Genomic DNA, 26,509 nt, shown 5'->3' with positions numbered 1-26,509 from the left:
CCAAAAATAGTGGAGAACCAAGGGGCTAATAAGAGTGAGAAACTTAAAGTAATATCAGTCGGGAAAAAGTACTTGGGAGCTAATGGGACTGAAAGCTGACAAATCCCCTGGACCTGATGGCCTACATCCTAGGGTTCTAAAAGAGGTGGCTGCAGAGATAGAGATAGTGGATGTTCATTGGTGATCTTCCAAAATTCCCTAGATTCTATAATAGTCCCAGCAGATGGGAAGGCAGCAAATGTAACCCCACTATTCAAGAAAGGAGGGAGAGAGAAAACAGGGAACTACAGACCAGTTAGTCTGACATCCGTCATCGAGAAAATGTTGGAATCCATTATTAAGGAAGTGGTAACAGGGCACTTAGAAAATCATAATATGATTAGCCAGCGTCAATATGGTTTGATGAAAGGGAAATTGTGTTTATCAAATTTACTGGAGTTTTTTGAGATGTAACTAACAGGGTAGATAAAGGGGAACCAGTGGATGTAGTCTACTTGGATTTCCAAAGGGCATTTGATAAGGTGCCACATAAAAGGTCGCTGCACAAGATAAGGGCTCATGGGGTTGAGGGTAATATATTAGCACGGATAGAGGATTGGTTAATGGGCAGAAAACAGAGTAGGGATAAATGGGTCATTTTCCGGGGGTTGGCAGACTATAATTTATGGGGTGCCGAAAGGATCAGGGCTTGAGCCTCAGCTATTTACAATCTATATTAATGACTTACATGAAGGAACTGAGTGCAATGTATCCAAGTATATTGACGATACAAAGCTAGGTGGGAAAGTAAGCTGTGAGGAGAAGAACTATGCCTACAAAGGGATATAGATAGGTTAAGTGAGTGGGCAATAAGGTGGGAGATGGAGTGTAATATGGGGAAATGTGAGATTATATAATTTGGTAGGAAGAATAGAAAAACAGAATATTTTTAAATGATGAGAAACTATTAAATGTTGGTGCTCAGAGAGATTTACGTGTCCTCGTACAGAAAAAACAGAGTTAGCATGCAGGTACAGCAAGCAATTAGGAAAGTAAATGGCATGTTGGCCTTTATTGCAAGGGGAAGTCTTACTACAATTATACAGGGCTTTGGTGAGACCACAACTGGGGTACTGTGCACAGTTTTGGTCTCCTTATCTGAGGAAATACATACTTCCCTTAGAGGCGGTTCAACAAAGGTTCACTAGATTGATACTTGGGATGAGAGGGTTGTCCTATGAGGAGAGCTTGAGTTTAGAAGAATAAGAGATGATTTCATTGAACCACATGAGATACGGAGGGGGATTGACAGTAGATGGTGAGAGGCTGTTTCCCCTGGCTGTAGTCTAGGACTAGGAGGCATAGTCTCAGGATAAGGATCAGCCATTTAAGACTGAGATGAGGAGGAATTTCTTCATTCAGAATTCTCTACCCCAAAGGGCTGTGGATGCTGAGTCATTGAGTATATTCAAGGCTGAGATTGACTCTAGGGAAATAAAGGGATATATGGATCTGGCAGGAAAGTAGAGTTGAGGTAAAAGATCAGCCATGATCTTACTGAACGGCGGAGCAGGCTTGACCTACTCCTGTTCCTTATTCTTATGTTCTTACGTAACAAAAGTTATGGATAAGAATATGTCATTTGGCCTATTGAAGTTTGGTCCTCTAACACTTCTCCCATTTTAGCATCCATTATATTTTGAATGTTCCTAATGCCTCCTACCTTAAAGAATTATTTTGCGTTTATCTTGTTTATACCATTTTAAACTTCATATACTTCAGTGAAGTTCTGACTTAAATGCTTTCTTACCAGACCCTAGAGCTCGATTTTTGCTTTTCAGTGCATTCTTTTTACACCTGGGATCAATCTGATTAGTTTCTCTAAACTCTCTGATATGTTTAAAGTCTGAAAATTGCGCTGAGCGATGTTATTGTACAAACACTTAATGAATTTGCATCAAATGCCCCCCTCCATTATTTTATAGCCACATTAGGCCATTTAAATGGCCCAGCCAAAATAGTTGTGAGAGGAATTTGATTTGAGTGCATTAGGCAATCATTTGCCATCACTCACTATTTTCCACATATATTTGATTTTATTGTGGCATAGTGACCATAATTGGAGAGATGGAGGGGTTTGTGGAGCTAATTTCAGAGAGTGCAGTCTAGATGACTGAAGGGAAATGGGGTTACACAAGAAGCCAGCATAAGAATATTGGAGAGTTTGGAGGGCAGAGGTTGTAGGGCTGGATGAAGTTACACAGATAGGAAGGGATGAACCCATGAAAGAATTTAAATTTGAGATGTTGAAGACCGGGAGCCAATGCAGATCAGTGAGGTTGGGGGTGATGGGGGAGTGATGTAGGATAAGATAGGGGCTGCAGAGTTTTGAATGAGCTGTAGTTTGTGGGAAGTGGTGAATGGGAGGCCAGCCAGGGGTGCATTGGAGTGTATGAGTTTGAACGTAACAAAGTCATACATAAGGGTTCTATAATGTATGCACCTGTGAATATGCACACAGGTTTGTAGAGCTGTTAAAAAAAACAAAAAAATGTTTTAAAAGAGGGCAGTTAAAAGAGTCTGGAGTGTCCCCCAGATCGGGGGGCACTTGATCTAATGTTTATTTTGTTTACTCTAAAAGAGTTGTAGAGCTGTTAAAAAAAAAACACAAAAAAATGGCCTTGATAAGTGTTGAAGTGTCCCCCAGATCGGGGAGCACTTGATCTAACTGTTTATTTTGTCCCCCCCAAAAGAGTTGTAAAGCTGTTAAAAAAACAAAAAAACCCCACAAAAAAAACCCCAAAAAACAAAAAATGGCCTTGATAAATGTTGGAGTGTCCCCCAGATTGGGGGGTGGGGGTGGGGGGGGGGGGGCGCACCGTGATCTAACTATTTATTTGTTATCCAATCAAAAGAGTTGTAGAGCTGTTGGCAATGTGTGAGGTTGCAACCCCTGTTCCACTATTTAAAGGGGCTGCTCCTCAATTTCTGGCTGCACTTCAGTCCCACACTCCTGATCTTTGGGCACCCTGTGCGGAGGGGAGCAGGTAGGTCCAAGGGCCTCCTCGTAGGACTGCTCCTGGGCACGACCAAGGGTGCCATCAGCTGGTCCAGGCAGCGGGTGGTCGAGGGGGTCGTTCAGCCTGACTGCCTGCCTCTCTTCCGCTCTTACATCCGGTCCAGGGTGTCCCTGGAGATGGAGCACGCGGTGTCCCGGTATGCTCGCGGCTTTCCACGAGAGGTGGGCGCTGGAGGGACTGGAGTGCATCATTACCCCCGGCAACCAAATTTTAATTTGATTTTATATGTTTCAAAGTTTAATTTGTTTTATTGCCAGTTTTAATGTCCCCCACCCCTTTGATAGGGGGCACTTGTATAATGTAAGTTTTAGTGCCCAAAAAAAAACTCCAAAAAAACACAAAAAACACTCCAGAAAAACAAAAAAGGGCCTTGATAAGTGTTAGGGTGTCCCCCAGATTGGGGGCATCGTGATTTAACTATTTATTTGTTCTCCAATCCAAAGAGTTGTAGAGCTGTTAAAAAAAAAATACAAGAAACACAAAACAGAAACCCAAAAAACAAAAAAGGGCCTTGATAAGTGTTTGGAGTGTCCCACAGATCAGGGGGCACTTGATTTAACTGTTCAACTTTGTTTTCTACAAGAGTTGTAGAGCTGTTGCCAATGTGTGAGGTTGCAGCCCCTCTTTCAATATTTGAAGGGGTTGCTCCTCAATTTCTGGCTGCACGCTCCTAATTTTTGGGCACCCGGTGTGGAGGGGAGCAGGTAGGTCCGAGGGCCTCCTCGTAGGACTGCTCCTGGGCACGGCCAAGGGGGCCATCACCCGGTCCAGGCAGCGGGGTCGTTCAGCCTGACTGTCTGCCTCTCTTCCGCACGTACATCCAGGCCAGGGTGTCCTTGGAGATGGAGCACGCGGTGTCCACTGGTACGCTCGCGGCCTTCCGCGAGAGGTGGGCACCAGAGGGACTGGAGTGCATCATTACCCCCGGCAACCAAATTTTAATTTGATTTTATATGTTTTAAAGTTTAATTTGTTTTATTGCCGATTTTAGTGTCCCCCTCCCCTTTTATAGGGGGCACTTGCATAATTTGTGGCTTTAGTGCCCAAAAAAACACCCAAAAAAACAAAAAAAGAAAGAAAAAAAACACAAAACCCCCCCCAAAAAAGGCACTTGTTTGAAAGTTTTGGAGTGTCCTCCCCTTTAATCAGCAGACACTTGATTTAATTGTTTATTTTTTTTTTAACCAAAAGAGTTGTAGAGCTGTTGGCAATGTGTGAGGTTTCAGCCCCTCTTTCAATATTTGAAGGGGCTGCTCCTCAAATTCTGGTTGCACTTCAGTCCCACGCTCCTGATCTTTGGGCATCCTGTGCGGAGGGGAGCGGACAGGTCGGAGGACCTCCTGGTAGTACTGCTCCCGGGTCTGGCCAAGGTGGCCAGGCAGCGGGCGGTCGAGAGGGTCATTCAGCCCAACTGCCTGCCTCTCTTCCGTGGTTACTTTCGAGCCAGGGTGTCCCTGGAGATGGAGCACACGGTGTCCTTCCGCGAAAGGTGGGCGCCGGAGGGACTGGAGTACATTTTCAGCCTCAGCAACCAAATTTTTATTTGATTTTAGTTTCCGTAAAAGGTTAATTTGAAATGTGTGGGTTCCAGTGCCTTTGTCAAAAGGGGGCACTTCACTTTACGTTTTACAAAAAATAGTTGTAGAGATGTTGACCTCTTCCATTATTTGAAGGGGCTGCTCCTCGATTTTTGGCTGCACTTAAGTCCCACACTTCTGATCTTAGGCACCCTGTGCGGAGGGGAGCAGGCAGGACATAGAACTGCTCCTGGGCCTGGCCAAGATGGTCTCTAACTGGTCGAGACAGCGGGCAGTCGAGGTGGTTGTTCAGCCCGACTGCCTGCCTCTCTTCTGCGGTTATGTTCGCACCAGGGTGTCATAAGAACATAAGAACATAAGAATTAGGAACAGGAGTAGGCCATCTAGCCCCTCGAGCCTGCTCCGCCATTCAACAAGATCATAGCTGATCTGGCCGTGGACTCAGCTCCAATTACCCGCCCGCTCCCCGTAACCCTTAATTCCCTTATTGGTTAAAAATCTATCTATCGGTGATTTGAATACATTTAATGAGCTAGCCTCAACTGCTTCCTTGGGCAGAGAATTCCACAGATTCACAACCATCTGGGAGAAGAAATTCCTTCTCAACTCGGTTTTAAATTGGCTCCCCCGTATTTTGAGGTTGTGCCCCCTAGTTCTAGTCTCCCCGACCAGTGGAAACAACCTCTCTGCCTCTATCTTGTCTATCCCTTTCATTATTTTAAATGTTTCAATAAGATCACCCCTCATCCTTCTGAACTCCGAGTAAAGACCCAGTCTACTCAATCTATCATCATAAGGTAACCCCCTCATCTCCAGAATCAGCCTTGTGAATCGTCTCTGTACCCCCTCCAAAGCTAGTATATCCTTCCTTAAGTAAGGTGACCAAACTGCATGCAGTACTCCAGGTGCGGCCTCACCAATACCCTATACAGTTGCAGAAGGACCTCCCTGCTTTTGTACTCCATCCCTCTTGCAATGAAGGCCAACATTCCATTCGCCTTCCTGATTACCTGCTGCACCTGCAAACTAACTTTTTGGGATTCATGCACAAGGAGCCTACGGCCACACTAGTCTGAAAACGCCCGATCTCGTCTGATCTCGTAAGCTAAGCAGAGTCAGGCCTGGTTAGTACTTGGATGGGAGACTGCCTGGGAATACCAGGTGCAGTAGAAGTTAATTTGTTTTAATTGCCGGTGCTTTTAGTGTCCCCTTCCCTTTTATAGGGGGCACTGGGGAAAAATTGTGATTTTAGTGCCCAAAAAAAAACCAAAAAAAGAAAAACACAAAGAAAAAAACAAAAAAAAGGGGAAAAAAAGGGCCTTGTAAATGTCTGGAGTGTCACCCAGGTCGGGTGGCACTCTTTAATGTTTATGTTTTCGCAGGTAAACTCAAAAGAGTTTCATGCACAAGGAGCCTACGGCCACACTAGTCTGAAAACGCCCGATCTCGTCTGATCTCGGAAGCTAAGCAGAGTCAGGCCTGGTTAGTACTTGGATGGGAGACTGCCTGGGAATACCAGGTGCAGTAGAAGTTAATTTGTTTTAATTGCCGGTGCTTTTAGTGTCCCCTTCCCTTTTATAGGGGGCACTGGGGAAAAATTGTGATTTTAGTGCCCAAAAAAAAACAAAAAAAAAAACACAAAAAAAAAAGGGGGGAAAAAAAAGGGCCTTGTAAATGTCTGGAGTGTCACCCAGGTCGGGTGGCACCGTTTAATGTTTTTATGTTTTGCAGGTAAACTCAAAAGAGTTTCATGCACAAGGACCCCCAGGTCCCTCTGCACCACAGCATGTTGTAATTTTTCCCCATTCAAATAATATTCCATTTTACTGTTTTTTTTCCCAAGGTGGATGACCTCACACTTTCCGACATTGTATTCCATTTGCCAAACCTTAGCCCATTCGCTTAACCTATCCAAATCTCTTTGCAGCTTTTCTGTGTCCTCTACACAACCCGCTTTCCCACTAATCTTTGTGTCATCTGCAAATTTTGTTACACTACACTCTGTTCCCTCTTCCAGGTCATCTATGTATATTGTAAACAGTTGTGGCCCCAGCACCGATCCCTGTGGCACACCACTAACCACCGATTTCCAACCCGAAAAGGGCCCATTCATCCCGACTCTCTGCTTTCTGTTCGCCAGCCAATTCTCTATCCATGCTAATACATTTTCTCTGACTCTGCGTATCCTTATCTTCTGCAGTAACCTTTTGTGTGGCACCTTATCGAATGCCTTTTGAAAATCTAAATACACCACATCAATCGGTACACCTCTATCCACCATGCTCATTATATCCTCAAAGAATTCCAGTAAATTAATTAAACATGATTTCCCTTTCATGAATCCATGCTGCGTCTGCATGATTGCACTATTCCTATCTAGATGTCCCGCTATTTCTTCCTTAATGATAGTTTCAAGCATTTTCCCCACTACAGATGTTAAACTAACCGGCTTATAGTTACCTGTCTTTTGTCTGCCCCCTTTTTTAAACAGAGGCATTACATTAGCTATTTTCCAATCCGCTGATACCTCCCCAGAGTCCAAAGACTTTTGGTAGATTATAACGAATGCATCTGCTATAACTTCCGCCATCTCTTTTAATACCCTGGGATGCATTTCATCAGGACCAGTGGACTTGTCTACCTTCAGTCCCATTAGCCTGTCCAGCACTACCCCCCTAGTGATAGTGATTGTCTCAAGGTCCTCCCTTCCCACATTCCTGTGACCAGCAATTTTTGGCATGGTTTTTGTGTCTTCCACTGTGAAGACCGAAGCAAAATAATTGTTTAAGGTCTCAGCCATTTCCACATTTCCCATTATTGTCCCTGGAGATGGAGCACGCGGTGTCCACCGATACGCTCATGACCTTCCGTGAGGTGGGCACTGGAGTGCATCATTTCAATAGGTAACAAAATTTTAATTTAATTTGATTTGTCAAGGTTCTCTTTCCTTTAATGTTTATTAGTTAATTTGTGGTTTTTTATGCCTTTACCAAAGGGAGCACTTAAAGTAACGTTCTACCAAAATAGTTGTAGAGCTGTTGCATTGTGAATGGCTTAGCCAGTCACATGATGTTCACAAGACTCAATAAAATCCCAGTCATATTTGGGTCTAGGTCATCCACGAGGAAGTATGCAGTGGTGAGCCTGGTGGACCATCAGCAGGTCGTGGCCTTCAAAGGAGCATTGTGGAGGCCCAACCCGACATTCGGCGTGGCAGCCCCGACCTGCAAGGACCATTAGCATACAACTGCAAGGGACAGCGCGAGCCGGTTCAGGAGGCCGATGGCTATGAAGAGGGCGACTGGATTGGACGTCACCAAGGTCCAAGTTGCTGATTGGAGCATGGGCAGGTACAGCAGGAGCGGCGAGGTCGGGGTGAAGGAGTGACGAGATTGGGGCGAAGGAGCGGCGAGAGATTGCGGAGCGATGTAATCGGGACCCAGGAGAGGCGTGAGTTCGGAGCCCAGAAGAGGCGAGGGCCCAGGTGCAGCATGGGTCAGCCCACACTGCAATATGTGTGCGCACTAGGTCTGTGCAGCAGAGCTGGTCTCCAGTCGTCTTGGTTAATCCTTGCCACTGGACCAAGACCTAGCTCTGTCAAACCCGTGTGGTGGCTGGTGTGCAACGGCCACCACATGTTAAAAAAATCCACGCACAAGCATCTTCCACCCTTCAACATGTAGTTCGGGACCTGGAATATTAGGTCCTTCATTGAAGCACCTGTGAACTCATCCCTTTTTAGCATGGAAGCAAGTCATCCTCGATCCAAGGGATCACCTATGATGTTGATGAGTGAATGAACTGGTAATGCGTAGAGTGATTGTTAAATCTTTGATAGTAAACCAATTAGTTCTTAATAGCAATGTGTTGCTATGAATTCTTAAGCAAAGAACTCATGAAGCAAATGCATTACAGGTTCCAGTAGAAGTTTGGCTAGGGTTGTATTCCTTGGAATTTATCCAGTTAAGTGGTGATTTAATAGAAGTTTTCAATATATTAAGACGAACTGATAGGGTAGATAGAGGGAATTTTCCCCCCGCTGGTTGGGAGTCTAGGGCTAGGGGACATAGCGTAAAGATTAGAGCCAGGCCTTTCAATAACAACAACAACTTGTATTTATATAGCACCTTTAATGTAGTGAAACGTCCCAAGGCGCTTCAAGAGAGTATTATGAGACAAAGAATTTGACACATAAAACATAGAAAATAGGTGCAGGAGTAGGCCATCCGGCCCTTCGAGCGTGCACCACATTCAATAAGATCATGGCTGATCATTCCTTCAGTACCCCGTTCCTGTTTTCTCTCCCGACCCCTTGATCCCTTTAGCCGCAAGGGCCATATCTAACTCCCTCTTGAATATATCCAATGAATTGGCATCAACAACTCTCTGCTGTAGGGAATTCCACAGCTTAACAACTCTGAGTGAAGAAGTTTCTCCTCATCTCAGTCCTAAATGGCTTACCCCTTATCCTAAGACTATGTCCCCTGGTCCTGGACTTCCACAACATCGGAAACATTCTTCCTGCATCTAACCTGTCCAGTCCCATCAGAATTTTATATGTTTCTATGAGATCCCCTCTCATCCTTCTTAATTCCAGTGAATACAGGCCGACACCGAGCCACATAAGGAGAAATTAGGGCAGGTGACCAAAAGCTTGCTCAAAGAGGTAGGTTTTAAGGAGAATCTTAAAGGAGGAAAGAGAGGTAGAGAGGCGGAGAGATTTAGGCAGGGAATTCCAGAGCTTAGGGCATGGCAACAGGAGGTACGGCCACCAATGGTTGAACGGTTATAATCAGGGATACTCAAAAGGACAGAATTGGAGGAGCACCGATATCTTGGGAGGTTATGGGGCTGAAGGGGCTGAAGGAGATTACAGAGATATGTTGGGGCGATGCTGTGGAGGGATTTGAAAACAAGGATGAGAATTTTGAAATCGAGGTGTTGCTTAACCAGGAGCCAATATAGGTCAGCGAACCCAGGGGTGATGGGTGAACGGGACTTGGTGCGAGTTAGGACACGGGCAGCCGGGTTTTGGATCACCTCACGTTATGTAGGACAGAATGTGGGAGGCTAGCCAGGAGTGTGTTGGAGTAGTCAAGTCTAGAGGTAACAAAGGCATGGATTACGGTTTCAGCGATGGATGAGCTGAGGCAAGGGCGGAGACATGCAATGTTACAGAGGTGGAAATAAGCGGTCTTAGTTATGCTGTGGATATGTGGTCGAAAGCTCATTTCAAGGTTAAATATGACACCAAGGTTGTGAACAGTCTGGTTCAGCCTCAGACAGAAGTTGGGGAGAGGGATGGAGTCAGTGGCTAGGGAACGGAGTTTGTGTCGGGGACCGAAAACAATGGCTTCGGTCTTCCCAATATTTAATTGGAGAAAACTTCTGCTCATCCAGAACTGAATGTCGGACAAGCAGTCTGACAATTTAGAGGCTGTGGAGGGGTCAAGAGAAGTCGTAATGAGATAGAGCTGGGTGTCATCAGCGTACATGTGGAAACTGACGCCGTGTTTCTGGATGATGTCGCTAAGTGGCAACATGTAGATGAGAAATAGGAGGGGGCCAAGGATAGATCCCTGGGGGGACACCAGAGATAACGATGCAGGGGCTGGAAGAGAAACCGTTGCAAGTGATTCTCTGGCTATGATTAGATAAATAAGAATGGAACCAGGCGAGTGCAGTCCTCACTGCCATGCTCCACCTTACAGTCAACAAGCTCCCCGCTGGATTGGAACTAAACTACGGAACTAGTGGGAACCTGTTCAACCTTCCTCATCTCCAGGCCAGGTCCAAGACCACCCCAACCTCTGTCGTCGAGCTACAGTACGTGGACGACGCCTGCGTCTGCGCACAATCAGATACTGAACTCCAAGTCATAGTCAACGTATTTACTGAGGCGTACGAAAGCATAGGCCTTACGCTAAACATCAGTAAGACAAAGGTCCTCCACCAACCTGCCCCTGCCGCACAGCACTGGCCCCCACTCATCAAGATCCACGGTGCGGCCCTGGACAACGTGGACCATTTCCCATACCTCGGGAGCCTCTTATCAACAAGAGCAGACATTGACGACGAGATTCAACACCACCTCCAGTGCGCCAGTGCAGCCTTCGGCCGCCTGAGGAAAAGAGTGTTTGAAGACCAGGCCCTCAAATCTGCCACCAAGCTCATGGTCTACAGGGCTGTAGTAATACCTGCCTCCTGTACAGTTCAGAGACAAGGACCATATAAAGTAGACACCTCAAGTCGCTGGAGAAATACCACCAACGATGTCTCCGCAGGATCCTGCAAATCCCCTGGGAGGACAGAACCACCGACATTAGCGTACTCGACCAGGCCAACATCCCCAGCATTGAATCACTGATCACACTTGATCAGCTACGCTGGGCAGGCCATATTGTTGGCATGCCAGACACGAGACTCCCAAAGCAAGCGCTCTACTCGCAACTCCTTCACGGCAAACAAGCCAAAGGTGAGCAGAGGAAACGTTACAAGGACACCCTCAAAGCCTCCCTGATAAAGTGCAACATCCCCACTGTCACCTGGGAGTCCCTGGCCAAAGACGCCATAAGTGGAGGAAGTGCATCCGGGAGGGCGTTGAGCACCTCGAGTCTCATCACCGAGAGTATGCAGAAATCAAGCGCAGGCAGTGGAAAGGGCGTGCGGCAAACCAGTCCCACCCACCCTTTCCCTCAACAACTATCTATCCCACCTGTGACAGGGACTGTAGTTCTCGTATTGGACTGTTCAGCCACCTAAGGACTCATTTTTAGCATGGAAGCAAGTCTTCCTCGATTCAGAGGGACTGCCTATGATGATGGCCCAGCTGTATGACAGTGGAGAGGCGTTGGAGAAGGATAGAGTGGTCAACCGTGTCAAAGGCTGCAGACAAGTGAAGAAGGATGAAGAGGGTTAGTTTGCTTTTGTCAGTCACAAAGGATGTCATTTGTGACTTCGATGAGAGCCATTTCGGTACTGTGGCAGGCATGGAAGCCGGATTGGAGGAATTCAAACGTGGAGTTGCGGGAAAGATGGGCACGGATTTGGGAGGCGAGAACACGTTCGAGGACTTGAGAGGAAAGAGAGGTTAGAGATGGGGTGGCAGTTTGCAAGGATGGAGGGGTCAAGGGTTGGATTTTGAGAGGGGTGATGACGACAGATTTGAAGGAGAGGGAGATAGTACGTGAGAACTGTTAGCAATGTCAGCTAACATGGGAGCCAGAAAAGGAAGTTGGGTGTTCAGCAGTTTGGTGGGAATAGGGTCAAGGGAGAAGGAAGTGTGTCTCAAGGACAAGATGAGCTTGGAGAGGCCATGAGGGGATATCAGAGAGAAATTGGGGAAAGATGTGAGATCAGATCTAGGGCAGGGGGGATCCTTAGAGGAAATTTGGTCCAGTGGGCATGGGGGAGGAAGGGAAGAGGCAGAGGAGGCTGAATGGATGGTCTCAATCTTAGAGGCAAAGAAGTCCATCAACTCCTCACATTGTCAGAGGTGAGGGTGGAGACTGGGGAGAGGGCTTTAAGGGATGGTTAGTCGTGGAGAATAGAACAATTCTGGAATAGTGAGCAATTTTGGCAGACGAGAGCACAACCCGATAATGCTTTATCGGGAGTGAAGTTAGGAAACACTTCTATTCGGAAAGGGTGGTAGAAATTTGGAACTCGCTTCCAAAAACGGCAATTGATGCTACGTCAATTATTAATTTTAAATCTGAGATTGATAGCTTTTGTTAACAGAAGATATTAAGGGATATGGTGTAAATGCATTATATGGAGTTAGGCCACAGTTCAGCCATTACTTCACTGAATAATGGAACAGAATTGAGAGGCTAAATGACCTACTCCCGTTGCTATGTGGAATAGACACAGGCAATGCTATGGAGGTGGAAGTAGGTGGGATTTAAAATGGAAATAATGAGATCGGAAGCTCAGTTTGGGTTGAATAGGATCCAGTGGTTGGGAATGGTCTTACAACAGTGGCTGGGGAGGGGGAATTGAATCAATGGCAAGGGTACAGAGTTTGTGGTGAGGTTCAAAGACAATGGCTTTGATTTTCCCACTGTTTAACCAGATGAAGTTATGGTTCATACTTGATGTGACAAACAGTCTAACAGGACCAGAAGCAGTGGAGGGATCGAGAGTAGTAGAGTGCTGGGCGTCACTGGCACACGTATGTAAACTGACCTCATGTTTGCAAATCATGTCACCAAGGACAGCATGTAGATAAGAGAGGGCAAAGGATGGATCCTTGAGGGACTTTAGAGGTGGCAGTACAGGGATGTGAAGCACAGCCATTGTTAGAGATTGAAACCAAGTGAGGGCCGTCCCACTCAAGAGGACTGTGCGGTTGTGTCAAAAGCTGCAGCGGGAGACGAGGGGAGACTATACCACGCTCACAGTCCTGACTGAGAGGGGTGGAGACCTGACTGGAGCTTCACTCGGAGTGATGGAGAGGTGTGTGGGCCCAGAGGTCTGCCGTCTGCTGCGCCACTTCTCCCGACCCAAAGGCCGCAGTTACAAATACTAATAAGCGGTAGAAGACGTCCAGAAACTCCGGGATCAAGGGCAAAATTCCCAGTTTCCCAACCAGCACACATGACCTGTATTCGCCTCCTTCCGGCGTGTTACCAGGAGACGGTGCGGCCCTGTCGAACTTCCGGCGTGTTACCAGGAGACGGCGCAGTGTTTTCTCTCTGTTTCCGGCGTGCGATGGCGGAGGTTGAGGGGCAGGGTTGCCCATCAATGGTCGATCGTTACTTCACCCGCTGGTACAAGACAGGTAGGAGGCGCTGTTGTTGTGGCGGAGCTTTGTGCTGTGGTCCCCGGGACGGCCCAGCGGCCGCCCTACGGGGGTCGGTGATCACCAGCGGCAGCCCTGACCTTTCCGGGGGGAGGTCGCGGCCCGAGGCCGGGAATGGCAGGATCCCAGCCTGAGCAGAATGTATTGACTGAGTGATGGGACATTCGGCCTCAGTGTCCCGGGGTTCGGGAGAGACACAACAGCCGGCATTGCTGACCGTTATCCGTCGGCAGGGGTGAGGGGGCGTTCGGTTTATTGTGCCTGACCCCAGCAGGTCATGGGGAGAGTTTGTTATGTGCGCTTCTCCCTAAACTTGTGGAGTGACAATAGAACCACAGCCCAGCGAGGAGGCTGCATGGGGAAGACCAGGAAAGCGTTGAGTTTAGGAGGAGTACTTTTTCCTAAAGATCTCCCAAATGGCTGTATAACTGTAATATTGTTTTTCTATCATCATGTGATTAAAAAATACTTCCTGCCCCAAAAGAGACCTCTTGCTCTGCCTTTTGCTGCAGTGGTTCCATTGATTATGATGGGGGTTCTTGATCTTACCATGGCCTGACAAAACAGACTTATTTCCAGCCAGTCTGAAATTGGCTCATGTGAGTCCAGGGTTATGGTGAACAGGCAGGGAAATGGAGTTGAAACATAGAAACATAGAGTAGGCTCAGGAGTAGGCCATTCGGCTCTTTGAGACTGCACCACCATTCAATAAGATCATGGCTGATCATTTACCTCAGTACCCCTTTCCTGCTTTCTCTCCATACCCCTTGATCCCTTTAGCTGTAAGGGCCACATCTAACTCCCTTTTGAATATATCCAATGAACTGGCATCAACAACTCTGCGGTAGGGAATTCCACAGGTTAACAACTCTGAGTGAAGAAGTTTCTCCTCATCTCAGTCCTAAATGGCCTGCCCCTTATCCTTAGACGGTGTCCCCTGTTTCTGGACTTCCCCCAACATCGGGAACATTCTTCCCGCATCTAACCTGTCCAGTCCCGTCATAATTTTATATGTTTCTATGAGATCCCCTCTTATCCTTCTAAACTCCAGTGAATACAGGCCCAGTTGATCCACTCTCTCCTCATATGTCAGTCCTGCCACCCCGAGAATCAGTCTGATGAACCTTCGCTGCACTCCCTCAATAGCAAGAACATCCTTCCTCAGATTAGGAGACCAAAACTGAACAATATTCCAGGTGAGGCCTCACCAAGGCCCTGTACAACTGCAGTAAGAGTTGAGGTCAGGATCAGATCGGTCATGATCTTATTGAATGGCAGAGCAGGCTCGAAGAGCCAAATGGCCTACTCCTGCTCCTATTTCTTATGTTCTTATGCTCCCTGTTTTTAAAATCGTAATGAGTAACTTTTTGAATCTGACTGTATTGTTCCTATTTACTTATTGGTTTCTGTTACCCACAAGGCGTTATTGATAAAATGGTTAGCAGGAAGTAATAACATTTCACAATAAAAGCTGTCACCAAATTTGAGTGGAAATAATTCTAACTATTTAAAAATTGAAACTAAAAATGTAACTAAATGTCATGATGTAACAAAACAAAAAGCAATTAATTGCCAGGAAAGTCTTTCGGATGTCCGAAGTACATGAAATGCACTAAATGCATGCAATTTCTTTTGTACTAGCTAAATATCTGAAAATTTAAATTCTAACTGAAATTTTAACTGAATTGGAAGCTCAAGACCTGGATCATTCGGGGAGTCAGTTTAAGAATGCAGAATCAATTGGGTTTAGTTCTGGGGTCTACTCAACTCCATTGTAAAAGAAAGTCAGCAGTAGTGGTTTTATGAAACTACTTTAATTCACAGGAGTCTGGTGATTATTTTGAACAAAAAATAGCTTCCTTCCTGAAAACTAAGTCCAGCACCACCCGCTCCCTTGTTGGGCTTGCTACACATTGGCTAAAAAAGTTCTCCTGAGTGCATTTTAAGAATTCTGCACCCTCTATACCTTTCACACTAATTCTATCCCAGTTAATATTAGGGTAGTTGAAATCCCCTACTATTACTGTCCTATAGTTTTTGCACTTCTCAGAAATTTGTCCTACATATTTGCTCTTCTATCTCCCTCTGACTGTTTGGGGGTTTATAGTACACTTCCAGCAATGTGATCGCCCCTTTTTTGTTCTTCAATACAACCCATATGGCCTCATTTGATGAACCTGCTCACATCATATCCCTCCTCACAGCTGTAATTGTTTCTTCAATCAATATTGCAGCCCCCCCCTCCTTTTTTTATCTACCTCTCTCTCTCGTCGTCTATTTTCTAGTTGTCTATTTGTTTCTGTTATGTTCAGAATAACTCCACAAGACTGTATGCTGTAAGCTCAAACTGATGTGATCTTAGTCTCTTTAATCAAACTCCAGAGTGCTGAAGCAGCATGGCAGACAACCTTTTATACCTGCATGCACAGGGTGTGCAGGTGACCCTTGGGTCTCCAACAGGTGCGCCCCCCCTGGTGGCAAGTCTTACTCTATTATAAAGTTTATACATAACATCACTCTGTTTCCTCCCCCCCCCCCCCCCCCCTCCATCACAAAGTCTTATATACAAGTTATTTACAAGTTGAGGTGATCCGGGGTTCTTCGTTCCCGGGTTGATCACCTGAGTTAAAGTCCTGGCATGGGTGAGTCAGTCGGATCATTGCTGCACTGCAGCGCGGCTGGTCTAATCAGACTGTCGGGCATGGTGGGTTCATCCTCGTGATTGACCGCAAGGTCAATTGCTAGTTGGGTGTGTGTGGGTGGATCAATGATGGTAATGTCCTCTTCAAACTGTTCTTGATTGTCAGTGAACTGCAGTTTGGTCTGATCCAAATACTTTCTGCACATTTGTCCATTCAGAAGTTTGACAACAAACACTCTATTCCCCTCCTTGGCTAAAATAGTGCCAGCAACCCATTTGGGACCATTACCGTAATTAAGAACAAATACAGGGTCGTTAACCTCAATGTCATCCAATACAGCCGCGTGATCGTGGTACATGTTTTCCCGTAACGCCGGGTTTCTACATGATCATTGAGATTCGGGTGGACGAAGGAGAGCCTGGTTTTGAGTGCTCTCTTCGTTAACAATTCTGCCGGGGGAACCCCGGTAAGCGAGTGGGGTCGCGTCCGGTAGCTGAGCAGACCCTGAGATAACCAGGTTTGCAGGAAACTGTCTGTCACGCATTTCAAGCTCTGCTTGATAGTTTGGACTGCCCGTTCCGCTTAACCGTTGGATGCGGGCTTAAACGGCGCAGACCTGACATGTTTGATGCTATTGCGGGTCATGAACTCATTGAATTCCGAGCTGGTGAAACATGGTCCATTGTCACTAACAAGGACGTTGGGCAAACCATGGGTGGCGAACATGGCCAAGAGGCTTTCAATGGTGGCAGTGGACGTACATAGAAACATAGAAAATAGGTGCAGGAGTAGACCATTTGGCCCTTTGAGCCTGAACCACCATTCAATAAGATCATGGCTGATCATTCCTTCAGTACCCCTTTCCTGCTTTCTCTCCATACCCTTGATCCCTTTAGTCGTAAGTGCCATGTCTAACTCCCTCTTGAATATATCCAATGAACTGGCATCAACAACTCTCTGCGGCAGGGAATTCCACAGGTTAACAACTCTCTGAGTGAAGCAGTTTCATCTCATCTCAGTCCTAAATGGCCTGCCTCTTATCCTAAGACTGTGTCCTCCTGGTTCTGGACTTCCCCAACATCGGGAACATTCTTCCCGCATCTAACCTGTCCAGTCCTGTCAGAATCTTATATGTTTCTATGAGATCCCCTCTCATCCTTCTAAACTCCAGAGTATAAAGGCCCAGTTGATCCAGTCTCTCCTCATATGTCAGTCCTGCCATCCCTGGAATCGGTCTGGTGAACCTTCGCTACACTCCCTCAATAGCAAGAACGTCCTTCCTCAGATTAGGAGACCAAAACTGAACACAATATTCCAGGTGGGGCCTCCCCAAGGCCCTGTACAACTGCAGTAAGACTTCCCTGCTCCTATACTCAAATCCCCTTGCTATGAAGCCCAACATACCATTTGCCGCCTTCACCGCCTGCTGTACCTGCATGCCACCTTTCAAGGACTGATGAACCATGACACCCAGGTCCCGCTACACCTCCCCTTTTCCTAATCTGCGCCATTCAGATAATATTCTGCCTTTGTGTTTTTGCCTCCAAAGTGGATAACCTCACATTTCTCCACATTGTACTGCTTCTGCCATGTATTTGCCCATTCATCTAACCTGTCCAAGTCACCCTGCAGCCTCTTAGCATCCTCCTCACAGCTCACACCAGTTTAGTGTCAGCTGCAAACTTGGAGATATTACACTCAATTCCTTCATCCAAATCATTAATATATATTGTAAAGAGCTGGGGTCACAGCACCGAGCCCTGCGGCACTCCACTAGTCACTGCCTGCCATTCTGAAAAGGACCCCGTTTATCCCGACTCTCTGCTTCCTGTCTGCCAGCCAGTTCTCTATCCACGCCAGTACATTACTCCCAATACCATGTGCTTTGATTTTGCACACCAATCTCTTGTGTGGGACCTTGTCAAAAGCCTTTTGAAAGTCCAAATACACCACATCCACTGGTTCTCCCTTGTCCACTCTACGGGCCCAAGTTTCCACATGATTTGCGTCTGATTTTTAGGAGCAACTGGTGGAGAACGGACTATTTTAGAAATCGCAATTCTCCACATTTTTTTTTCTGCAGTTCTAGTCAGGTAGAACAGTTCTACTTTAGAACAGAATTTTTTCTTCAAAAGGGGGCGTGTCCAGCCACTGACGCCTGATTTCGAAGTTTCCACAGTGAAAACGTACTCCAAACTAAAATAGAATGGAGCAAGTGAAGATTTTTGTAGAACTGAAAAAAACTGTTCCACACATTAAAAAATCAGGCGCAGGTTACAAATTAGGCGTCCAGAACGAGGTGGGGGGGGGGGGGGGACTCATTAAATTCTACAATAAATCCTTATTTATACTTCTACAAATATTATACAAATAAATCCAACCTGAATAAACATTTATAACAAAGAAAAGATTAAATAAACCATCTTCCTACCTGTGTGAAAGTGCTTCAGCCATCGTTCGAAGGAAACCGCCGTTTGTTGCCGCGCAGGGGAGGGAGGGGAAGGAGACAGCGGCTTGTTGCCGCGCAGGGGAGGGAGGCGAAGGAGACAGTGGCTTGTTGCCGCGCAGGGGAGGGAAGGGAAGGAGACAGCGGCTTGTTGCCGCGCAGGGGAGGGAGGGGAAGGAGACAGCGGCTTGTTGCCGCGCAGGGGAGGGAGGGGAAGGAGACAGCGGCTTGTTGCCGTGGAGGGAGGGGAAGGAGACAGCGGCTTGTTGCCGCGCAGGGGAGGGAGGGGAAGGAGACAGCGGCTTGTTACCGCGCAGGGGAGGGAGGGGAAGGAGACAGCGGCTTGTTGCCGCGCAGGGGAGGGAGGGGAAGGAGACAGCGGCTTGTTGCCGCGCAGGGGAGGGAGGGGAAGGAGACAGCGGCTTGTTGCCGTGGAGGGAGGGGAAGGAGACAGCGGCTTGTTGCTGCGCAGGGGAGGGAGGGGAAGGAGACAGCGGCTTGTTACCGCGCAGGGGAGGGAGGGGAAGGAGACAGCGGCTTGTTGCTGCGCAGGGGAGGGAGGGGAAGGAGACAGCGGCTTATTGCCGCGCAGGGGAGGGAGGGGAAGGAGACAGCGGCTTGTTGCCGCGCAGGGGAGGGAGGGGAAGGAGACAGCGGCTTGTTGCTGCGCAGGCGAGGGAGGGGAAGGAGACAGCGGCTTGTTGCGTGCAGGGGAGGGAGGGGAAGGAGACAGTGAGAAGGGAAGCCTCAGTGCTGATGTGGTTTTATTAAAAAACGTTCAAAAATTAAACAGCTACAAAGAACTCCAAAAATGGCCGAGTGCCAATGTTTTTTTTCACACTGAGCATGCGCGAACGCTCCAACGCGCACGCGCAGCGTTGCCGGCAGGAAAAAAACTAATTTAAATAGTACCCGCCCCCTCCCACTTACAAAATCGCAGCGAGTGTAGGCTCCGCGCCAAACAGACAAGGAGCTGCAAAGCGCTCGAGAATAGCGCGTTTTTTTTCTGGCGCCGTTTTAGGCACGAAAAACGGGCGCCCAGCTCAGGGGCGCCCGTTTTTTATCCTGTGGAAACTTGGGCCCTACGAGTTACATCCTCAAAAAATTCTAAAAGATTTGTCAAGCATGATTTCCCTTTCATAAATCCATGCTGACTTGGACCAATCCTATCACTGCTTTCCAAATGTGCTGCTATTTCATAATGATTGATTCCGACATTTTCCCCACTACTGATGTCAGGCTAACCAGTCTATAATTACCCGTTTTCTTTCTCTCTCCTTTTTTAAAAAGTGGTGTTACATTAGCAACCCTCCAGTCCATAGGAACTGATCCAGAGTCGATAGACTGCTGGAAAATTACCACCAATGCATCCACTATTTCTTGGGCCACTTCCTGAAGTACTCTGGGATGCAGACTATCAGGCCCTGGGGATTTATCGGCCCTTCAATCCCGTCAATTTCCCTAACACAATTTCCTGCCTAATAAGGATATCCTTCAGTTCCTCCTTCTCACTGGACCCTCGGTGCCCTAGTACATTCGGAAGGTTATTTGTGTTTTCCTTTGTGAAGACAGAACCAAAGTACTTGTTCAATTGGTCTGCCATTTATGTTCCCGATTATAAATTCACAATTACACATTCAATCTATTTAGAGGAAGTGTCCACTGCTACTAGGAACATCTTTCCTAGAAAGGGGCCAGCAAAATCTACGTGGACCCTGGACCACGGTTTGGAGGGCCATGACCACAGACTCGGTGGCTCCAATTCTGAGTCAATGCTGGGCCACCAAACGTGCGACCTGGCGATAGCCTTCATCATGACTATGTCTGAGTGGGTACTGTGTAGGTCGCGTATAAACGTTTCCCTGCATTTTTTTGGCAAAATCATGCGATTTCCCCCCATAGGAGACAATCCGATTAGATGGACATTTCATCCTTGCATCAGTAGAACGGCTTAATTTCATCTTGCATTTCCCCGGGAACAGCCGACCAGCTCCCATTAAGGACGCAGTTTTTTTACTAGTGATAGCACAGGGTCCTGGCTAATCCAGGTCCTGATCTAGCGAGCCGTGACGGGTGACCCCTCGCTCTCAAACATCCATTACAAGGAGCAAGTTGCGGGTTGCGCCATTTCCACCCCGGTGATGGGCAATGGGAGCCGACTGAGTGCATCAGCACAGTTCTCAGTGCCTGGTCTTTGGCGGATTACAGTCATTTGCAGATAAAGTTAGTGCCCATCTTTGGATGCGGGACGAAGCATTCGTGTTAATACCTATGCTTTCTGAAAACAGCGAAATGAGCGGTTTGTGGTCGGTTTCCAGCTCGAACCCAAATAGCTACTAGTGCATTTTCTTAACCCCGTATACGCATGCTAATGCTTCTTTCTCAACCATACTGTAGGCTCTTTTAGCCTTAGATAAACTTCTGGGCGCAGAAGTTGGCCTGATACGTTGACTTGCTGTAACACACAACCGACCCCGTATGAAGATGCATCACAAGCTAATAATAAACGTTTACACGGGTCATACAATACAAGTAACTTGTTAGAACATAGCAGGTTTCTGGCCTTATTAAAGGCTGTCTCTTGAGATTTACCCCAAACCCAGTCGTCACCCTTGCGTAGCAATAAATGTAAAGGTTCCAGCAAAGTGCTCAACCCGGGTAGAAAGTTACCAAAATAGTTGAGGAGTCCCAGGAACGAACACAGCTCTGTCACATTCTGTGGTCTGGGTGCATTCTTTATGGCCTCTGTCTTAGAGTCTGTTGGTTTGATGCCTTCTGCCGCAATCTTTCTCCCCAAAAATTCGACCTCTGGCACCAGGAAAACACACTTGGAGCAGTTCGGCCTGAGTCCCACTCTGTCCAGTCGCTTTAGAACCTCTTCCAGGTTGTGCAAGTGTTCGGTGGTGTCACGACCAGTGATCAAGATGTCGTCTTGAAATACAACGGTGTACGGAACCGATTTCAGCAGACTCCATGTTCCTCTGGAAGATGGCAGCAGCTGAGCGAATCCCAAAAGGGCATCTGTGGTATATGAACAATCCTTTGTGCGTGTTGATGTACGTCAATCTTTTCGACGATTCAGCCAGCTCCTGTGTCATGTAAGCAGAGGTTAGATCCAGCTTGGTGAACGACATCCCTCCTGCTAACGTTGTGAACAAGTCCTCTGCTTTGGGTAGTGGGTACTGGTCCTGTAACAAGACTCAATTGATCGTTACCTTGTAGTCTCCGCAGATTCTGACTGTGCCATCGCTTTTCAACACCGGAACAATTGGACTGGCCCACTCGTTGAACTCGACTGGTGATATAATTTCCTCTCGTTGAAGTCTGTCCAGTTCGATCTCGACTTTCTCCCGCATCATATATGAAACCGCTCGGACCTTGTGATGAATGGGCCATGCATCAGGGACTAGATGGATCTGCACTTTGGCGCCTGTGAAGTTGCCGATGCCTGGCTCAAATAGCGACGGAAATTTGTTTAGCACTTGAGCGCACGAGATGTCATCCATCGAAGACAGTGCTTTTGATGTGATCCCAGTTCCATCGGATCTTTCCTAACCAGCTTCTGTCTAACAGCGTTGGGCCATTGCCTGGTACAATCCATAGTGGTAAATCATGCATAGCTCCATCGTACGATACCTTCACTGCCGCACTGCCAATGACTGGTATGAGCTCTTTGGTGTAAGTGCACAGCTTTGTCTAAATCGGGCTTAGTTTTGCCTTTGTGCCTTGTTGCCCCACAGTTTCTCAAAAGCCTTCTGGCTCATAATTGACTGACTCACCCCCGTGTCCAATTCCATGGAAACTGACTTTCAACATTATCGGAGGGCTTTTGGTGGTGAAGGTATGCACCCCATACACTTCCTCTTCAACCTCGGGTTGAGTTGCCTCTCTTACTTGTTCACCGTGATCCGCGCCGGATCGGACATCTTCTGCCGACTCTGCCATGTGGTGAGTCGCAGTACGTTTGCACATTCGCTGGAGGTGCCCCATTGTTCCTCAGCCTTTGCACACGTCGTGCATGAATCGACCGCATTACTGTCCGTATCCAGCTTGTTGGCCACGAAGTACTGGTCAAGACGCTCAATGAAGGCTTCCCAATCATCACCCTCAATAAATCTCTCAAGAATATCAACGGGAACCATAACCGCGTGAAAGTTCGTGATCTGTTACTCGTCGCCAATTGTTATGTTCAGAATAACTCCACAAGACTGTACGCTGTAAGCTCAAACTGATGTGACCTTAGTCTCTTTAATCAAACTCCAGAATGCAAAGCAGCATGGCTGATGACCTTTTATACCTGCTTGCATGGGGTGTGCAGGTGACCCTTGGGTCTCCAACAAGTGCGCCCCCTGGTGGCGACTCTTACTCTATTATAAAGTTTACATACATAACAATTTCCTCTGCCTTCCAAATTCACTTTCTACTCTTCGCCCCGATATGAACACACAAAAAATCTCAGCTGACATTCAGTGCAATACTGAGGGAGCACTGCCCTGTTGGTGGTGCCATCTTCCGGATGAGACATTAAACCGAGACCCCGTCTGCTCTCTCAAGTGGACGTAAAAGGTCTCATGGCACTATTTCGAAGAAGAGCAGGGGAGTTATCCTTGGTGTCCTGGCCAATATTTATCCCTCAATCATCATAACAAAAACACAGATTTATCTGGTCATTATCACATTGCTGTTTGTGGGAGCTTGCTTGTGTGCAAATTGGCTGCCACATTTTCCACATTACAACAGTGACTACACTCCAAAAGTCATCATCATCATAGGCAGTCCCACGGAATTGAGGAAGACTTGCTTCCACTCTTAAAATGAGTTCTTAGCTGGCTGAACAGTCCAATACGAGAGCCACAGACTCTATCACAGGTGGGACAGATAGTCGTTGAGGGAAAGGGTGGGTGGGACAGGTTTGCCGCACGCTCTTTCCGCCTCCTGCGCTTGATTTCTGCATGCTTTCGGCGATGAGACTCTTAAGTGCTCAGCGTCCTCCCAGATGCACTTCTTCCACTTAGGGCAGTCTTTGGCTAGGGACTCCCAGGTGTCAGTGGGGATGTTGCACTTTATCAGGGAGGCTTTGAGGGTGTCCTTGTAACGCTTCCGCTGCCCACCTTTGGCTCGTTTCCTGTGAAGGAGTTCCGAGTAGAGCATTTGCAAATTACTACATTGGTTGTAAAGTGCTTTGAGACGTCCAGTGGTCATGAAAGGTGCTGTGTAAGTTTATCTTTCTTCATTTTTTCTCTATCTCGTCTGAAAACCCTGTAACCAGGAATGTTGAGCTGCTGTACCTGCCATTCTTTCAGCTATGTCTCAGTAATTGCTCTTAAATCACACTCTCTGTGCTCTCGGCTCATCTGCCTTATTCCCTAGACTCCTTGCATTGAAATGTTAAGTCCTAGTTCGGGTGGTCAGCTGCATTCGACAATAATCGATTCAGATACCTTCAATCTTTACATCTTTATTGAAGCAGCTTCGGACCTGTTACCAAACTGCCAGCACAGAGTCTACAGATTCCGGGGCAGGCTGACAAAAGGTCTGCCTATCCTCACAGACGCATCCCTTTTATTCTTACAAACCGAAGGAGGTATGGCCTGCTTCATCAATCACAGTGTGTTACTAGGGCTTCATGAATTGACAGCCTGTTTATCTTTAGAACACTTTATGCTTTTACGAGCGGAATAGCCCAGCTTAATCACACGAAGCAAATGTGTTCCTTATCAAGTCATGGCCATAAACCCTTGTTCATCAGTGATGACTTTGTCCACTACTTTCTCACGGGAAACCAATTCTGTCTTTTCTTATTTTCTTATTGATTCGTAGAACCATTTTATTAACCCTTTCATGATTCTTCCACCTACATTCACAGAAGTATATACCATTTAGCATTGCCAAACTCTCTTGTCTATTTTCTAGCCTTTGTATACTCTGCCTTCCAGATTCACTTTCTACTTGTCTGCTTTCCAATTCCAACTTCTCTCTCTTCTGAATCTATTCTCAGGTTCCCATCCCCATGCCAAGCTAGTTTAAACCCTCTCCAACAGCACCCCCCACCCCCACAAGGATACTTTAAATCTCTGCCCCTTGGTTGTTGACCCCTCTGCCAAGGGAAACAGGTCCTTCCTATCCACTCTATCCAGGCCCCTCAATCAGGTCTCCTCTCAGCCTCCTCTGTTCCAAATAAAAAACAGACCCAGCACCTCCAATCTTTCCTCATAGCCAAAATTCTCCAGTCCTGGCAACATTCTTGTAAATCTCCTCTGTACCCTTTCCAGTGCAATCACATCTTTCCTGTAATGTGGTGACCAGAACTGCACACAGTACTCCAATTGCGGTCTAACCAGTGTTTCATACAGTTCAAGCATAACCTCCTCGCTCTTGTATTCCGTGCCTCGACTAATAAAGGCAAGTATTCCATATGCCTTCTTAACCACCTTATCTACCTGGCCTGCTACCTTCAGGGATCTGTGAACCTACACTCTAAGATCCCTTTGTTCCTCTACACTTTTCAGTGTCGTACCATTTAATGTGTATTCCCTTGCCTTGTTAGACCTACCCAAATGCATTACCTCACACTTATCCGGATTCAATTCCATTTGCCGCTGTTCTGACCAGTACATTGATATCTTCCTACAATCCGCAACTTTCTTCTTCATTATCAACCACACAGCCTATTTTCGTGTCATCTGCAAAGTTCTTAATCATACCCCTAACATTCAAGTCCAAGTCATCTGGAGTGTTATTGTGACCAATTCTGGACCCCACACTTTAGGAAGGATGTGAAGGCTTTTGAGAGGGTGCAGAAAAGATTTATAAGAATGATTGCAGGGACGAGGGACTTCAGTTATGTAGACAGATTAGAGAAGCTGGGGTTCTCTTTGGAGCAGAGAAGGTTGAGAGGAGATTTGATGGAGGTGTTCAAAATCATGAGGGGTCTAGACAGAGTAGATAGAGAGAAACTGTTCCCATTGGCAGAAGGGTTGAGTTCCAGAGGATACAGATTTAAGGTGATTGCCAAAAGAACCAAAGGCGACATGAGGAAAATCTATTTTATGCAGCAAGTGGTTAGGATCTGGAATGCACAGCCTGAAAAGGTGATGGACACATACTCAATCGTGGCTTTCAAAAGGGAATTGGACAAATACCTGAAGGAAAGAAATTTGCAAGGCTACAGGGAAAGGCGGGGAATGGGCTAGCTGTAGTGCTCTTACAGAGAGGTGGCATGAGCTCGATGAGCTGAATGCCCTCCTGTGCTGTAACCATTCTGTGATTCTAATATATCCTTGACCAATATATCTTTCCTGAGGTTTGGTGCCCAAATCTGAATGCAGTACACCAGATGGCGTCTGATCAAGGCTTTGTACAACTGAAGCATCACTTCCTCACTTTTGAATTCCAAACCCATTAAGATAAAAGCCAACATTCCATTAGCCTTTTTTTAATTACGTTTTGTATCTCTGCACTAGCTTTTAGTGATTTGACACTGAGCAGGAAGTGAGACTTGTGGGTGATGACTGAAGACACAGTTAAAGGCATCTTTAAGTGGCTTTTGGTGACTGAGCTATGTAAAGTGAAGTGATGTTGGAAGAGACTTACTTATGGGCATGGTGGCTGCATGGTGGCAGTGGTGGATCGCAGGCAATAGGGAATAGATAGTAAACCAGAGTCACAAAATGGAGAGTATTGACTAAAGCATGAGTTATGGTTGTATGAATAGTAGTAACGGGGGAAAGGAGGGGAATGGCAGATCAAATATGGTACCATAGTGGGATGGAATGGCAGTGACAGAAAGACAGAGGAGTTCTAATCTAGAGCATCATCAGATGTGGATTGTAAGGTTCCCTGTTCTTGTATTCACATATATGTAGGATTTGGTTTAATTTCATGATTAAGGTTTTTGCTTTCTTTTTGCATAAATAGCTTGTAGACTTGTACTGTAGCTAGAAATAATAAAATGGTCAATTTGCTCATTCCCAGAATGCATCAAGTTATGGATGACATTTAGCAAGGAAAAGCTTTGTCAG

The 26,509-nt window shown here is 46.7% G+C and overlaps 1 protein-coding gene and 2 pseudogenes across 1 annotated transcript in view; all 3 read left to right on the top strand.

The window, feature by feature from the left end:
- The first annotated feature begins 5,651 nt into the window (after nt 1-5,651).
- Nucleotides 5,652-5,770, top strand: LOC139264987 (5S ribosomal RNA; annotated as a pseudogene).
- Nucleotides 5,771-6,009: 239 nt separating this feature from the next.
- LOC139264797 (5S ribosomal RNA) lies at nt 6,010-6,128 on the top strand (annotated as a pseudogene).
- A 7,141-nt stretch (nt 6,129-13,269) lies between these two features.
- The window catches only part of abitram (actin binding transcription modulator), a 33,672-nt gene continuing 20,432 nt past the window's right edge, over nt 13,270-26,509 (top strand). The window contains 1 exon segment of the mRNA XM_070881286.1: nt 13,270-13,379. Coding sequence (XP_070737387.1) covers nt 13,310-13,379 — 70 coding nt within the window. The 5' untranslated portion in view covers nt 13,270-13,309.

This window comes from Pristiophorus japonicus, chromosome 5 (assembly GCF_044704955.1).
Source record: "Pristiophorus japonicus isolate sPriJap1 chromosome 5, sPriJap1.hap1, whole genome shotgun sequence".
Taxonomy (NCBI): domain Eukaryota; kingdom Metazoa; phylum Chordata; class Chondrichthyes; family Pristiophoridae; genus Pristiophorus; species Pristiophorus japonicus.
Note: the sequence above shows the minus strand (reverse complement) of the source record. Positions and strands in the feature narration are given on the sequence as shown.